Source organism: Cygnus olor, chromosome 1 (assembly GCF_009769625.2).
Source record: "Cygnus olor isolate bCygOlo1 chromosome 1, bCygOlo1.pri.v2, whole genome shotgun sequence".
In the NCBI taxonomy this organism is placed as follows: domain Eukaryota; kingdom Metazoa; phylum Chordata; class Aves; order Anseriformes; family Anatidae; genus Cygnus; species Cygnus olor.
The window spans coordinates 207,962,072-207,975,277 of NC_049169.1; the positions used below are offsets into that span (position 1 = coordinate 207,962,072).

The 13,206-nt window shown below is 62.4% G+C and overlaps 1 protein-coding gene across 1 annotated transcript; it reads right to left on the reverse strand.

Annotated features, from left to right (window-relative positions):
- Positions 1-2,118: 2,118 nt before the first annotated feature.
- Positions 2,119-9,285, reverse strand: P4HA3 (prolyl 4-hydroxylase subunit alpha 3). The gene is made up of 14 exons (XM_040531184.1): positions 9,022-9,285; positions 8,447-8,589; positions 8,116-8,336; positions 6,816-6,968; positions 6,681-6,732; positions 6,358-6,515; positions 6,095-6,271; positions 5,586-5,650; positions 5,330-5,489; positions 4,968-5,030; positions 4,611-4,679; positions 4,129-4,225; positions 3,840-3,945; positions 2,119-3,748 (listed from the first exon to the last, which is right to left on the reverse strand). Exons 1-13 carry the CDS (start codon positions 9,198-9,200, stop codon positions 3,875-3,877), a joined length of 1,608 nt encoding a protein of 535 aa, XP_040387118.1. The 5' UTR covers positions 9,201-9,285; the 3' UTR covers positions 2,119-3,748; positions 3,840-3,874.
- Positions 9,286-13,206: the final 3,921 nt, after the last annotated feature.

Genomic DNA, 13,206 nt, shown 5'->3' on the forward strand with positions numbered 1-13,206 from the left:
GAGCTGGCTTTTGAGCGCTTTGCTGAGGCAGCTCCTCGCGTTTGCTGCCCTCGTTTGTTTTTATGGTTTGAGAGAAATCTGAGAAAAAAAAAAACCAAAACACCACGAAAACCCCTCGTTTCGAGCAGAAAAAGATCAGTTGGGTGCGCTGCAGAAGTACCCTTGGAAATGGAACAGCTGTCTGCGAGTGCCGTGGGCTCCTCAGAAATTAAACTTGGTGTTAACGTATGAGAAGTGAATGAGAAATAAATACTTCAACAGGCTTTTTCATGCGGCAGTGCTCCACGCCAGGCTCTTAGTCCTGACTGCCACGGAATTTGGGGACTGGCGGCGTGTCCCTCTGGGGGCTGGTGCAGCGCTGGCTTCGGAGCAGGTAACCCCAGGGATGGCAGCAGTGGGAGGGCTGGGAATCCCTTCCTGCTGTGCTGAACTGAACGTTTTTGAGGGTCTGCTTCTGTCCGAAAAAAAACCTCGTGCAGTTTCTTCTTTTTCTTTTCTGGGAGGAAGGAGCGACAGGCAGTGATAAATGGCGTTTGGGTGAGGGATAACGCGGCAAAAGGAGCTGCGGAGAGGAGTGTCCTTGACTCGTTAGAAGTGGGGAAATCTGGAAAGTCCCCCCTCGGTTGCCAGCCCATCGCGCTTTCTCACAGCCTTCAGCGTTTTTCTGCTTGCGTTAAAGCTGAACGGGAGGAGGCCGAATCGAAAGGACGCGGATTTTACGCCGGAGCTTTCGATCGCTTAGGAATCTCTCCTTGCCGTTGCTCCAGCGGCCGGGGTGAGGATCGGTGGAAACTTGCACAATGGAAAATCCCGAGGCTTGGCAGGAGCAGACGACGTGGTTTGGGGGACTGCTTTGCTCGAGGGCTGACTTCGTAAATTTTTCGGAGCAGACCCGCCATGGGTCCTGCCAGGTGCCTCGGACCAAACCCTCGGTGGCTTGCAGGCTCCAGGAGCGGCGGGGCTCTTGGGGAAGGTGTTTCCTGAAACGCCACGGCGTGTAGTTCTGCTTCCAATACAGATCCTGCGGACGCGGTGAATATCTTCGCACGCGTGTAAGCTCCGTGCTGCGTGTTGAAATCCCCGACAATTAGGGGGTGACACGCAGCTGAAGGGCCGGACCTTGTCTCGAGGTGGTTGCTGCGCGGAGCTTGCTTCTGAGCCTCGGTTTTGGGCCTTGCTGCTCAGCCTGCCCTTGTCAGACGCCTTCGGAAGCAAAGCAGGGGGCAGATTTTCCCAAAGCCCATTAAAAATAGCGGGGCGTACTGTGACTGGAGGTCAGTTTCTGTGCCCCCCCCCCAAAGAAAGGAGCGCCGTTGGTAAGGAACGAAAGCGCAGAGCGGCGCTGCAGAGGGCTGCGGGCTGGCCTCAGGGCTGTGAGGATCCCCGAACCCAGCTGGATTTCCTCCCCCAGAGCCTGACGGTGGCTTTTCGGAGACGACCCAGCTGCGGGTGGGTTTTACCCTTTTGGCAGAGGGAAGGGCTGGGTGACCCCAGACAGCCTGGTCCTGCTGCGTGTGGTTTCAGCTCAGAACCCTGCAGCCTTTCCCCTCTCTGCGGGGAGCGGCCGCTTGGTTTCTGCTCCGCCGCGACCGTCCCGCGGCAGCAGGGCTTCGAAACCCAACGATTCTCCTGCCATTTTTGGGTGAGCAGCGGGGCGCCGGGCTGCTCTTGGGGCAGGACAGCCCCAAGGGATCTGCACGGCCTCGCATGGAGCACTGCCCCTTCTCCTCCCCTCCCCTGTTACCTTTCATCTGGGGTGTGGAAGGGCTGGGAGAGGATACCCCAAGCGGCTGACGACTCCGGTGGTTTCAAGTGGTGCTGAACGCCCCCCTGAAACTCCAGACCCAGATCTTTTTAAGGTCAAAAACCACTTTGCCAAGCAGCCCTGGGTTGCCACTTCCAAACGCACGTGGCCCTGGCGCGTTAAAGCACCCGTCCCTGCGCCTGGTGCCCTGCTCAGGAGCTGGAAGAGCAATTTTGTGGGGGCAGCTGCCCCCAACCTGGACCGGGCCTGCCTGGGCCAGCCCCCGTTGCCCCACGCTCCTCCAGCGTCGCCGCGCCCTCAGCGCCCTGTCCCCAAGGCAGCCCAAACCCACGGGACAACCCTTGGGGTTTTTGCTCCGAGCTCCCCTGGGGGATGCTGGCCCCGTGGAAGGGTTTCCAGCCGGGTTGGGTGTAGCTCCCGGGTGCCCTCTTGTCGTCGTCGTCTGTTCCCCCGAAGGAAAACGTGTTCGTGTGTCCCTCGGGTCCCTGGAGGCTGCGCACCCTGTCCCGCCTCGCCCTGTCGCTCTCTCCTTCGGTGTCCATCTCTCTCGCCTCCCAATAAAGCATTTGTGCAAAGCCTCGGGTAGGAGCTCCTCCGTCTCCTGTCTCAGCGTGTAGAGCTGGCTTCGTGGACCGTCGCGGCCCCGAGAGGGGCGCTTTGGGGTTTTTGGGTGACTCACGGAAGCCTCCCATCCTCTGAACCATCCCTGCTCCTGCTCCAGCGGGTGTGGAGTGTGCTTCGGCCCCAGCTCCTGCTTTTTCCCCTCCCCTCCACCCCTGGTTGCTCCCACATGGCCGGGAACAGCTGAAAGTAATAAATCGTGGGGCTCCGGCTGGTGGGTGCTGTGTCGGGCCGTGTGTTCTGCAACGCCCCCACCGCCGGGGTTGCGGGTTTCGGCGCTGGAGTAAGGAATTTTTGGGGCAGCGCCATCTGAAATGGCTCAAGTTCTGCGCATTCCTGTGCCTGCGAGGAAGCCCGAGAGCCCCTTAATTTCTCCCACGCAAGTCAGGGAGTTTCGGGGCAGCTTCTGAGAACGTGCCGGGGCTGACGGCGATCCCGAAAATCGAGCATCGCCTCCTCTGCCCCTCGTGGGGCTGTCCCCCCCCCACCTCTGAAATTCAGGGGAAGGCGAGCGGTGCGAGGGTCCCTGCCCGATCTCCGGGTGCTGCTGGGGAGCCCGGCCGCCTCCTTTGCCTTCCAGTCACGTCGGAGCTGCGGTCGGCCGGAGAAAGGCCGGAGAAAAGGGAGCTTGTCCGCGGCGCCCCCGGGGAGCGGGGCTGAGCGAGGGCGGGCTGGGGGCCGGGGAGGCTGGAAGGCAGCAGCCGCCGCACCGACCCCGCTGTGCTCGTGCCTCTGAGCCGGTTCCTTTGGGGTCAGGATAATACCGTGGCTTTCCTCGGGTCCAGTATGACCGCTTCGTTCACTCTGAAGCGGACTGATTGCCGTGGGGATGCCATGGCTCTGGCTGGCGGTCTTTTTATCGTAAAAAGTCATTTAGGGTTTTTAGCTGGGGCTGAGGGTGCGTTTAGGGGCGAGGCCGGCATCAGAGGCGTATGGGTATGGGGGGGATACGGACACGTGCCCCCACGCCACCCCACGCGCGTGAGCGCTCCCACACCCCCACAAACCCCCCAGCCCTGCCCGAGGGTGCTGAGCCTGCTGGGGTGCGGGGTGGGATGCTCGTTGGGGTGCGGGGTTGGGTGCTCTTTGGGGTGCATCCCCGTGGGGCTGAGCGAGGCCCCTGGCGGGGTCAGGAACACCAACGTCGCGGGGGGAGGCGGCAGTCTGTCCCGTGTCCCCTGTCGGAGCTGTGCCAGGCCGTTTCGGGCGGGGGGTGTGACGGGGATGTGACAAGCCTGCTGCCGAGCCTTGCCCCCATCCCGCTGCGGACCACGCCGAGGTGTCTCCCCCAGACTCCAGTTCGGTCTCCTTCGATTTTATTTTCACCAGCTTCGGCTCGGAGGGGAGCAAAAACATCCCCTCCCCCCTGCCCCCGGCGCTGCCACCCCCTTCCCTCCTGGATAACCCCCCCCGGGGTGGCTTTTCCCTCCTCTGGTGACGGTGACACCGTCCAGGCCAGGAGCTGCGTCCTCGAGCCCCCGATGTCGCTCAGTCCCGGGGATCACGGCTGCACGGCCGCCGAAACTCCTGCCCGTACTCGTGGATCCACTTGTTTGCCACTGGGGGGGACAAGGAACCCGTCTGCCTCCGTCCCCCCGTGCACCCCAAGGGGACATCCCCCCCCCCAGCTCCAACACTGGTGATTTTTTTCCCCCCGTTATCCAGGATTTTTTGGTTCCCAGCGCCTCTTGTGTCCCCTCCAGCCCCACGTCACCCCGGGGTGACACCGGGCGCTGTCTCACCCCACTTGTCCCCAGCCAGGACGGGGCAGCCGGCGTGCAGGGTGTCCCCGTCCCCGTCGCCGTTCCTCCGCAGGTTCCACCAGAAGAGGGCTGCGTTCTGCGGGGCAGAGAGGGGGCACGGCCCTGGGTTTGGCACCCCACAACAGCCCTGAGGTCCCAAAACACCCGTGGGAGCTCCAGGGTTAAGGGTCAGCTCCCCAAAGCAGTCTGCAGCTCTAGGGTTGGGGTTCGGCGCCCCAAAACAGGGCTGGGAGCTATGGGATGAGGGTTTCGTGCCCCTAAAACAAAGCCAGAAGCCCCAAAATTGGGGGTTGGCATCCCTAGAATGGAGGCAGAAGCCTCGGGGTTAGGCTTTGGAGCCCCAAAATGATCGGGGAGCTGCAGGTCAGGGTTTGGGGCACCGGGATGGGCTCAGCCACGACTCCCTGCATGAGACGAGACCCCGGAGAGCTGCGTCCCCCCCCGTCCCGCTCCCCCCTCACCTTAACCACGGGCACGCTGAAGTTGGCGTAGATGAAGGCGGTGGAGCCGCCGGCCTCCACGGCGCTCAGCTGGAAAAGGAGCAGAAATGTGAACCGCGGCCCTCGCCCTGCCCCGTGGGACACAACTGTGGGACGCAACACGGGGAAACTGAGGCACGGACCCTCCCCTGTCCCTCCCGATGTGCTATCCACGCCCCAAGCCCAGGAATTCTCTGCCAGCACCGGGTTTTCATTTAACACCCCGCCACAATCCCATTTAGGGCCGCCCTTGCCCGTCTGAAGCCCCGTTCACTCTGAACCCTACTGATGACCACGCAGCGCAACGCTTGTTCAGCCCAAACCCAGGGGACGACTCACGTAGATCATGACCGTGGCGATCCTGTTGCCAGACTTCATTCTGTAAAGGGGGCTCTTCCTGGACTGCCCCAAGAACGAGGAGGCGGAGGAGGTCAGGCGCACGCTGACACCGCTCAGCCCGGCGGCCCCACACGCCCGTCGGACCCCGCAGCTCTGCGCTGTCCCCGGGGGAGTCCCTCTCCCTCCCTCCACCTCCATTTCTTTGCTTTCTCCTTCTCCCTCCTCCCTGGGGACCACCGCAGGACCTATTCCAGGTAGGACTCCAGGGAAAGCCACGGGCCCAACCCAGGAACCTCCCTCCCAAGGCACCACCCCGGTCCCACCCCGCTGACCACCCCGGGCCCACCCCAAGCCCTCCTGACCGTGGCGTGGTCGAAGTGTGGCTCGTAGTGGCCGCCCAGCCCGTAGTTGACCACCTGCAGGTACTCGGCGTAGGGCGGCCTCAAATCCAGGCCGGTGACGGCCGCCATGCGCAGCTCCAGCGCCCGCACCACGGGGTCGGCCGTGTCCTTCAGCCAGGCGCTGCGGGGACACCCAGCCTCAGACATCCCCCCCCCCCCCAGTTCCTTTGGGGACACTTCGGGCCCTGCTGGGGGACAGGGGACGAGGTGGCCCTACCTCTTGCTTATCCGGTACTCGGCCTTCTGCTGCTTCTCCCCGGAGGCCACCACGGACCGCTGCAGCTGCAGGGGACACGGGGAGGGGACGCTGCTGCCAACAGGGCCACCCCCGAGCTGGGGGACCCCAGCGCCGAGCGGGGACTCCCTTGGGGACCAGATTGGGGTGTTTAGACCAGCTGGCGGCCAAAAATCCCCACCCAAGGTGTCCCCTGGGGGTGATGGTGGCACCACGGTGGCCGTGCAGCGTGTTGGGTGCCACCAGGCCGGGGAGGGAGTTCAGGTGCGTGCCAGGCCCCAGTTTGTCCCCAAAACCTTTGGGGGGCTCAAGGGCAGCAGGACGGAGTCAAGCTGGGCTCACCACCATGCGGGAAGCATTGGCTGAGCCCTACTTTAAAAAAATTAAATCTATTTTTTTCTGCATGCTCAGGGTGGGCCATGAGCCACCACCTCTTGGGGATCCTCCTCCAGGAGGGGAACCTCATCCCCGTCCCCACCCTCAGGGCTCACCCAGGGCCCCGCCAGCCCCTTGATGGTCTCGGCCTCGGCGTCGCTGATGAAGTCGTGGTACAAGGCGACGTAGGGCCGGAGCCGCAGCGTCTCCTTCTTGGCGGGCTGCAGCAGGAGGTAGGGGCTGCCGTTGGTCTCGTAGGAGCAGCCGAGGTGCGGGGGCCGCTCCGGGGCCGGCTGGAGAGAGAGGGGATGGGGGTGGTGTGGGGAGGGGGCTGGCGGTGGTGGGATGGGGGCTGTAGGACTCCTGTTGCCAGCCCTACCTGCGCCCCCAGGCTCTGGCACAGCTCCTCGTAGGTGTCCCGGCTCTGCAGGCGGGTGGCGTTGGGGCGCTGCAAGGGACCCCCAGCACGGTCCCCCCCTGTGGCCAGCAGCTTCTTGTACTTGGCCACGTTCCTCGTCACCCTCTGGTTACTGGGGTCTGCTGGGGCGGGGAGGCGTCACCCAAAGCCCCACGTCCCCATCACCAACCTCCTTGGCTTCGGTCCTTGGAGATTTACCCCGACCATGCCAAAAAATGAGGGGAGCGGGGCCGGTGGCACGCAGAGGTGACGGGGACACCCCAAAACCAAGCTTAGCCCCGTACCGTAGTGGAGAAATTCCTTGGAGAGGGTCAAGGCGTGGGAGATGTTTCCAGCCTGGATGGGAGTGGAGAGCGTGTGAGGAGCCCCAGGCGCACGGCTCGGCCCCGTGGGGCTGGGGAGGGGGCCGGGGGCCGTACCATGAAGTAGGAGAAGGCGAGGTGGTCGAGCGCATCCTCCAGGCTGCCCCGCTCCTCCTCCGGGTTCCAGCTGCCATAGGAGAGGCGGAAGCGGCTGACGGCCTCCTCCAGCCACGCGATGGAGTGGTAGTAGTCGCCCGTGTCGTAGGCCACCTGCGAGGCAGCGCAGCCGGTGCTCAGAGCTGCTAGTGGGGTCATCCTGGCCGGTGTCCTGTCCCTGTCCCGGTCCCATCCCATCCTCTTCCTATCCTGTCACATTTCTCATCCCCTCCAGTCCCATCCCATCCCCTTCTCATCCCATTTCATCTCTGTCCAAACCCATCCCATCCCATCCCATCTCTGTCCCGTCCCATCCTGTCCCGTCCCATCCCCATCCCCATCCCCATCCCATCCCATCCCATCCCATCCCATCCCATCCCATCCCCCATCCCCATCCCCATCCCCATCCCATCCCATCCCATCCCATCCCATCCCATCCCATCCCATCCCATCCCATCCCATCCCATCCCCCATCCCCACCCCCATCCCATCCCATCCCATCCCATCCCATCCCATCCCATCCCATCCCATCCCCCATCCCAATCCCATCCCCATCCCGTCCCGTCCTGTCCCGTCCCGTCCCATCCCATCCCCCATCCCAATCCCATCCCCATCCCGTCCCATCCCGTCCCGTCCTGTCCCATCCCATCCCCCCATCCTTCTAGTCATATCCAGTCTCCTTCCCATCCCTACTCCCTCCTATCCTCATCATCATCCCCCACCCGTTCCATCCCTTTCTTTCCTGCCCCCATCCCCACTCTCCCATCTCCATCCCCATCCCCATCCCATCCTCGTCCCCCTGCCCATCCCGTCCCCAGCTCCACCTCCATCTCATCCCCCCTAGCCCAGCCCACCTCGCCCCATCCCACCCCATGTTCCGTGACTCAGTCCTGGCCCCGCAGTGGGGACTACCCCGAGAATGTCTCAGCCTCTCTCACAGCCCCCAAAGTCCCTCCCGGGGACCCACTTTTACCCCCAGACGGGGATGACGAGACCCTCCCCGCAGCACCGAGCCCTGTGCCAGCACTGTGCCGGACGGGGGCTCCGGGATGAGCCATCAGCTCGCCTTTTCCCTTCCCCGAGCCACGAGGCAGCAGAAACCCCGAGAGCTGGGCCGGAGCCGCGGGATGCCTGCGGGCTGACTCAGAGGGGCCCCGTCGCCTCCATGTTGGAAGGGAGGGGGGGAAAAAAACCCAAAACCTCCACGTGGCTCCACGGCGGGGGCACCGTGGAACCACGGCGCCGCCGCGCTCGCCCTCACCTTGCCCACATGGAAGCAGTCGTCGGCGGAGAGCGCGACGCGGCGGCCGGGGCTGTAGAGGGGCGGGCGGCCGGTGCCGGCGGGCTGGAAGACGCCGTTGGCCATGCCCTTGACGCTGAGCCCGTAGACATCCTGCAGCCGCATCAGCGCCCGCGCCGCCCCGTCCAGGTCCTCGGCTCCGGGCAGCTCCTGCTGTACCTCCTTGAAACCATCGTGGAGAGCTGGGGAGGGGGTGAGGGGGGGGGTCTCAGCAGAGGCTGGAGGCCGCGAGCCTTCTCCATCAGCCCTGGGGATGCTCCGCCGGACCCCAGGTGGAGCAGCGGTGCCGTACCCCGGGTGTTTTCGGTGGCCTCGTCGCTGTAGACCAGGCGGGGCCAGTCGGAGCTGAGGCGCTTGATGAGGCTGAAGGCCAGCAAGGGGTTGTCCACCGAGGCGCCGGGGTCCTGGTGCAGCGCCCGCACCTTCTCGTAGAACCTACGGGGGGGGGGGGGGTGGGGTGGGGGGTGGGGGTGGGGGGGGGGTGAGGCTCCGGGTGGTGCGCCAACTCGGGGCCACCCAAACGCCCCGATTTGCCCAAAACTGCAGGGAAAAATGGGCCAAGACCCAAAGTGTCCTCCCCGGTGGGGACGTGGGGACGGCAGAGCCTCCAGCCCCAGCACCTAGCCCACGTTCGGGACCATCCCAGCTCCAGGACCTCGTCCCCTTCCTTCCTGGGCCACCCCTGTGCCACGGGACCCCCGGTGCCACCCATGGGTGCTCGCAGCCTCCTCCCCTCTCGGACCCCCCCACGCCCCAACCTCCCATTTTCAGCAGCACCTCGGCGCATCCCCGGCTTGGTCCTTGGGTGTCCCCCACCTGGGGGTCCCGGGGGGGTGATGGGGGGGTCCCGGGGGTGGGGGTCCCTACCTGCCCAGGCGGCGCAGGCGGGCGCTCTCCTCCCGCAGGTAGGCTCGGAGCCTCCGCAGCAGCCTCCCCTCGGCCCCCCGCGCCTGCCTCACGCTTCGCAGAGCCGAGAAGGTGTCGGCAGGGGCGGGGGGCAGCCAGGCCAGCAGAGCCCCCAGCCCCAGCACCCCCACAGCCCGCATCCCCCCGGCCCCCCGGCCCCGGCCTCGGCTCCGGCCTCGGCTCCGCCTGGAGGCCGGCGAGGGGAGGCTCGGGAGGGACGGGGAGGCCGGGACGGCCCCGCCGAGGCGGGGGGGGATAAGGGGGGTTGAGGGGGGTTAAGGGGGGGGAAGCCGGTGGTGGCGTGGTGCTGGCGGCCCCTCCTGGCTGGCCCCGGTGTGGTTGTGGCCTCCTGGTTGTCCCCAGGCTGTAAAAATCCTGTCCTGGCCTCATCCTCCCTGTCTTCATCCTCCCTGTCCCCATCCTCCCTGTCCCCATCCTCCCTGTCCCCATCCTCCCTGTCCCCATTCTCCCTGTCCTCATCCTCCCTGTCCTCATCTTCCCTGTCCCCATCCTCCCTGTCCTCATCTTCCCTGTCCTCATCCTCCCTGTCCCCATCCTCCCTGTCCCCATCCTCCCTGTCCTCATCCTCCCCGTCCCCATCCTCCCTGTCCTCATCCTCCCCGTCCCCATCCTCCCTGTCCTCATCCTCCCTGTCCTCATCTTCCCTGTCCCCATCATCCTCCCTGTCCCCGTCCTCCCTGTCCCCATCCTCCCTGTCCCCGTCCTCCCTGTCCCCATCCTCCCTGTCCTCATCCTCCCTGTCCCCATCCTCTCTGTCCCCATCTTCCCTGTCCCCATCATCCCTGTCCCCATCATCCCTCTCCCCATCATCCCTGTCCCCATAATGACTGTCTCTCTCCTCCTTGCCCCCATCATCCCTGTCCCTACTCTCCTCCTGTCCTGTCCCGCCCGTCTCCAGCCTCTCTCTCCCCCCATCTCCTGTTGGCCTCCATCCCGTCCTGTCCTCATTCTGCTGGTCCTCATCCTCCCCATCCTCTCCTGTCCCTAATCCCATCCCGTCTCCATCCCTCCCTGTCCCCATTCTCTCCTGTCCCCCTCCTGCCTATCCCCATCCCGTCCTTTCCCCATCCTGCTGGTCCTCATCCTCAGCACAGAACGGGTGGTGGTGTGGCTCTCTATATTTGAGAGTGTTTTGATGCTGTGGAACTCAAGGCTGGGAATGATAAGGTTGAGTCCCTGTGGGTTAGGATCAGGAGGAAGGCCAACAAGGCAAGCATCCTGGTGGGGGGGGAGTCTGTTATAGACCGCCAAACCAGGATGAGGAGACGGATGAGGAGTTCTACAGGCAGCTGGCAGAAGTTGCAAAATTGCCAGCACTTGTTCTCGTGGGGGACTTCAACTTCCCAGACATATCCTGGAAATACAATACAGCAACAAGGTCAGTGGTTGGCAGAGTCCCTTGGGAGGCAGTCCTGAAGGGCAGAGGAGTCCAGGAAGGCTGGGCACTCCTCAAGAGGGAAATCTTAAAGGCTCAGGAGAAGACCGCATGCCCAAAGACGAGCTGGCGCGGAAGAAGACTGGCCTGGATGAACAGAGAGTTGTGGCTAGAGCTCAGGAAAAAAAAGAGAGTTTATGACCTTTGGAAAAGAGGGCGGGCCACTCAGGAGGACTATAAGGATGTTGTAAGGCTATGCAGGGACAAAATTAGAAAGGCCAAAGCTCATCTGGAGCTCAATCTGGCAACTGCTGTTAAAGATAACAAAAAATGTTTTTATAAATACATTAACAGGAAAAGGAGGACTAAAGAGAATCTCCATCCTTTACTGGATGCGGGGGAGAACTTAGGGACAAGAGATGAGGAAAAGGCTGAGGTGTTTAATGCCTTCTTTGCCTCAGTCTTTAGCGGCAAAACCAGTTGTTCTCTGGATACCCAGTACCCTGAGCTGGTGGAAGGGGATGGGGAGCAGGATGCAGCCCTCACAAGCCACAACGAAATGGTTGGCGACCTGCTACAGCACTTGGATGTACGCAAGTCGATGGGGCCGGATGGGATCCACCCGAGGGTGCTGAGAGAACTGGCAGAGGAGCTGGCCAAGCCGCTTTCCATCATTTATCGGCAGTCCTGGCTATTGGGGGAGGTCCCAGTTGACTGGCGGCTAGCAAACATGACGCCCATCTACAAGAAGGGCTGGAGGGTGGACCTGGAAAACTATAGGCCTGTTAGTTTGACCTCAGTACCAGGGAGGCTCATGGAGCAGATTATCTTGAGTGTCATCACGTGGTACTGGCAGGGCAAGCAGCTGATCAGGCCCAGTCAGCATGGGTTTATGAAAGGCAGGTCCTGCTTGACGAACCTGATCACCTTCTATGACAAAGTTGATGAGGGAAAGGCTGTGGATGTGGTCTACCTTGACTTCAGTAAGGCTTTCAACACCGTTTCTGACAGCACTCTCCTCAAGAAACTGGCTGCTCATGGCTTGGACTGGCGTACGCTTCGTTGGGTTAGGAACTGGCTGGGTAGCCAGGCCCAAAGAGTCGTGGTGAATGGAGTCAAATCCAGTTGGAGGCCGGTCACTAGTGGCGTCCCCCAGGGCTCAGTACTGGGGCCAGTTCTCTTTAATATCTTTATCGATGACCTGGATGAGGGGATCGAGTGCACCCTCAGTAAGTTTGCAGACGACGCCAAGTTAGGTGCGTGTGTCGATCTGCCCGAGGGAAGGAAGGCTCTGCAGGAGGATCTGGATAGGCTGAACCGATGGGCTGAGGCCAACTGTGTGAAGTTCAACAAGGCCAAGTGCCAGGTCCTGCACCTGGGGCACAACAACCCCAAGCAGTGCTACAGGCTGGGAGATGAGTGGTTGGAAAGCTGCCTGGCAGAGAAGGACCTGGGAGTATTGGTTGATAGTCAGCTGAATATGAGCCGGCAGTGTGCTCAGGTGGCCAAGAAGGCCAACAGCATCCTGGCTTGTGTCAGGAGTAGTGCGGCCAGCAGGAGCAGGGAGGTGCTCGTCCCCCTGGGCTCTGCTCTGGTGAGGCCGCACCTCGAGTGCTGGGTTCAGCTTTGGGCCCCTCACTACCAGAAGGACATCGAGGCCCTGGAGCGTGTCCAGAGAAGGGCTCCGAAGCTGGGGAAGGGCCTGGGACACAAGTCCTGTGAGGAGCGGCTGAGGGACCTGGGGGGGTTTGGGCTGGGGAAGAGGAGGCTCAGGGCAGACCTTCTTGCTCTCTGCAACTGCCTGAAAGGAAGGGGTGGGGAGCTGGGCGTCGGCCTCTGCTCACAGGTAACCACTGATAGGACCAGAGGGAACGGCCTCAAGTTGTGCCAGGGGAGGTTCAGGCTGGATATTAGGAAGAACTTATTTACTGAAAGGGTTGTTAGGCATTGGAATGGGCTGCCCAGGGAAGTGGTTGTTGAGTCACCATCCCTGGAGGTCTTTAAAAGACGTCTAGAAGTAGAGCTTAGTGATATGGTTTAGTGGAGGACTTGTTCGTGTTAGGTCAGAGGTTGGACTAGGTGATCTTGGAGGTCTCTTCCAACCTAGATGATTCTGTGAAGGTGGGGAGGTGCAGGACCACAATGGGTGCAAGTGCACGATGGGTCACAACGGGCATTGCTGTGAACCTCTCTGCTCTGGGGTCTGGGTAACAAGTCCCCTTCATGCCACGTCCCACAGCCCCTCAACCCCATGTCCCATGTCCCCATCACCCCATGTCCCACGTCCCTTCACTCCATCTCCCATGTCCTCACACCGTCCCCTTTGCCTCCTTCTGCCACCCAGGGACTGGTCAGATTCCACCCATCTCTGGAGGATTTTAATTGCTGGTGGCACGGGGATGTGAGCCCGTGCTGAGGTGCCACCGTCACCCCCAGGGACAAAGCCACCGCCTTTGCCCTGAGGCTAGGCTCAGGTCTGAGTGCCCTTCCCTGCAGGAAAAACTCAGGGAATGGAAAACTGGGGGAAAAAAAAGCTGTAAAAAAGAGGAATCATCTCATGCCATGTGAGAGAGGCAGGAATTTGTAACTAAAACCTCATGTTTGGGTTTTCCCCATGATGCTTTTGGTGGCATCTTCTGCTTTTTTGCCATGACGAGGAGGGGAGCTGAGAATGCAGATTTTTGAGGAGTGTTTCGGGTCCTGATGTGGGCTGGTGCCACCCCGGGGTCCCCCCACACCCAGCTCCCACC

Excerpts from the sequence above, each read along its gene's own strand:
- P4HA3 (XM_040531184.1), bottom strand. The coding sequence starts at position 9,200 with ATGCGGGCTGTGGGGGTGCTGGGGCTGGGGGCTCTGCTGGCCTGGCTG. Across the intron at positions 8,590-9,021 it reads CGCCTGCGCCGCCTGGGCAG|GTTCTACGAGAAGGTGCGGG; the intron begins GTAGGGACCCCC and ends CCCCCCCCGTAG. Across the intron at positions 4,680-4,967 it reads TCGCCACGGTCATGATCTAC|CTGAGCGCCGTGGAGGCCGG; the intron begins GTGAGTCGTCCC and ends CTCCTTTTCCAG.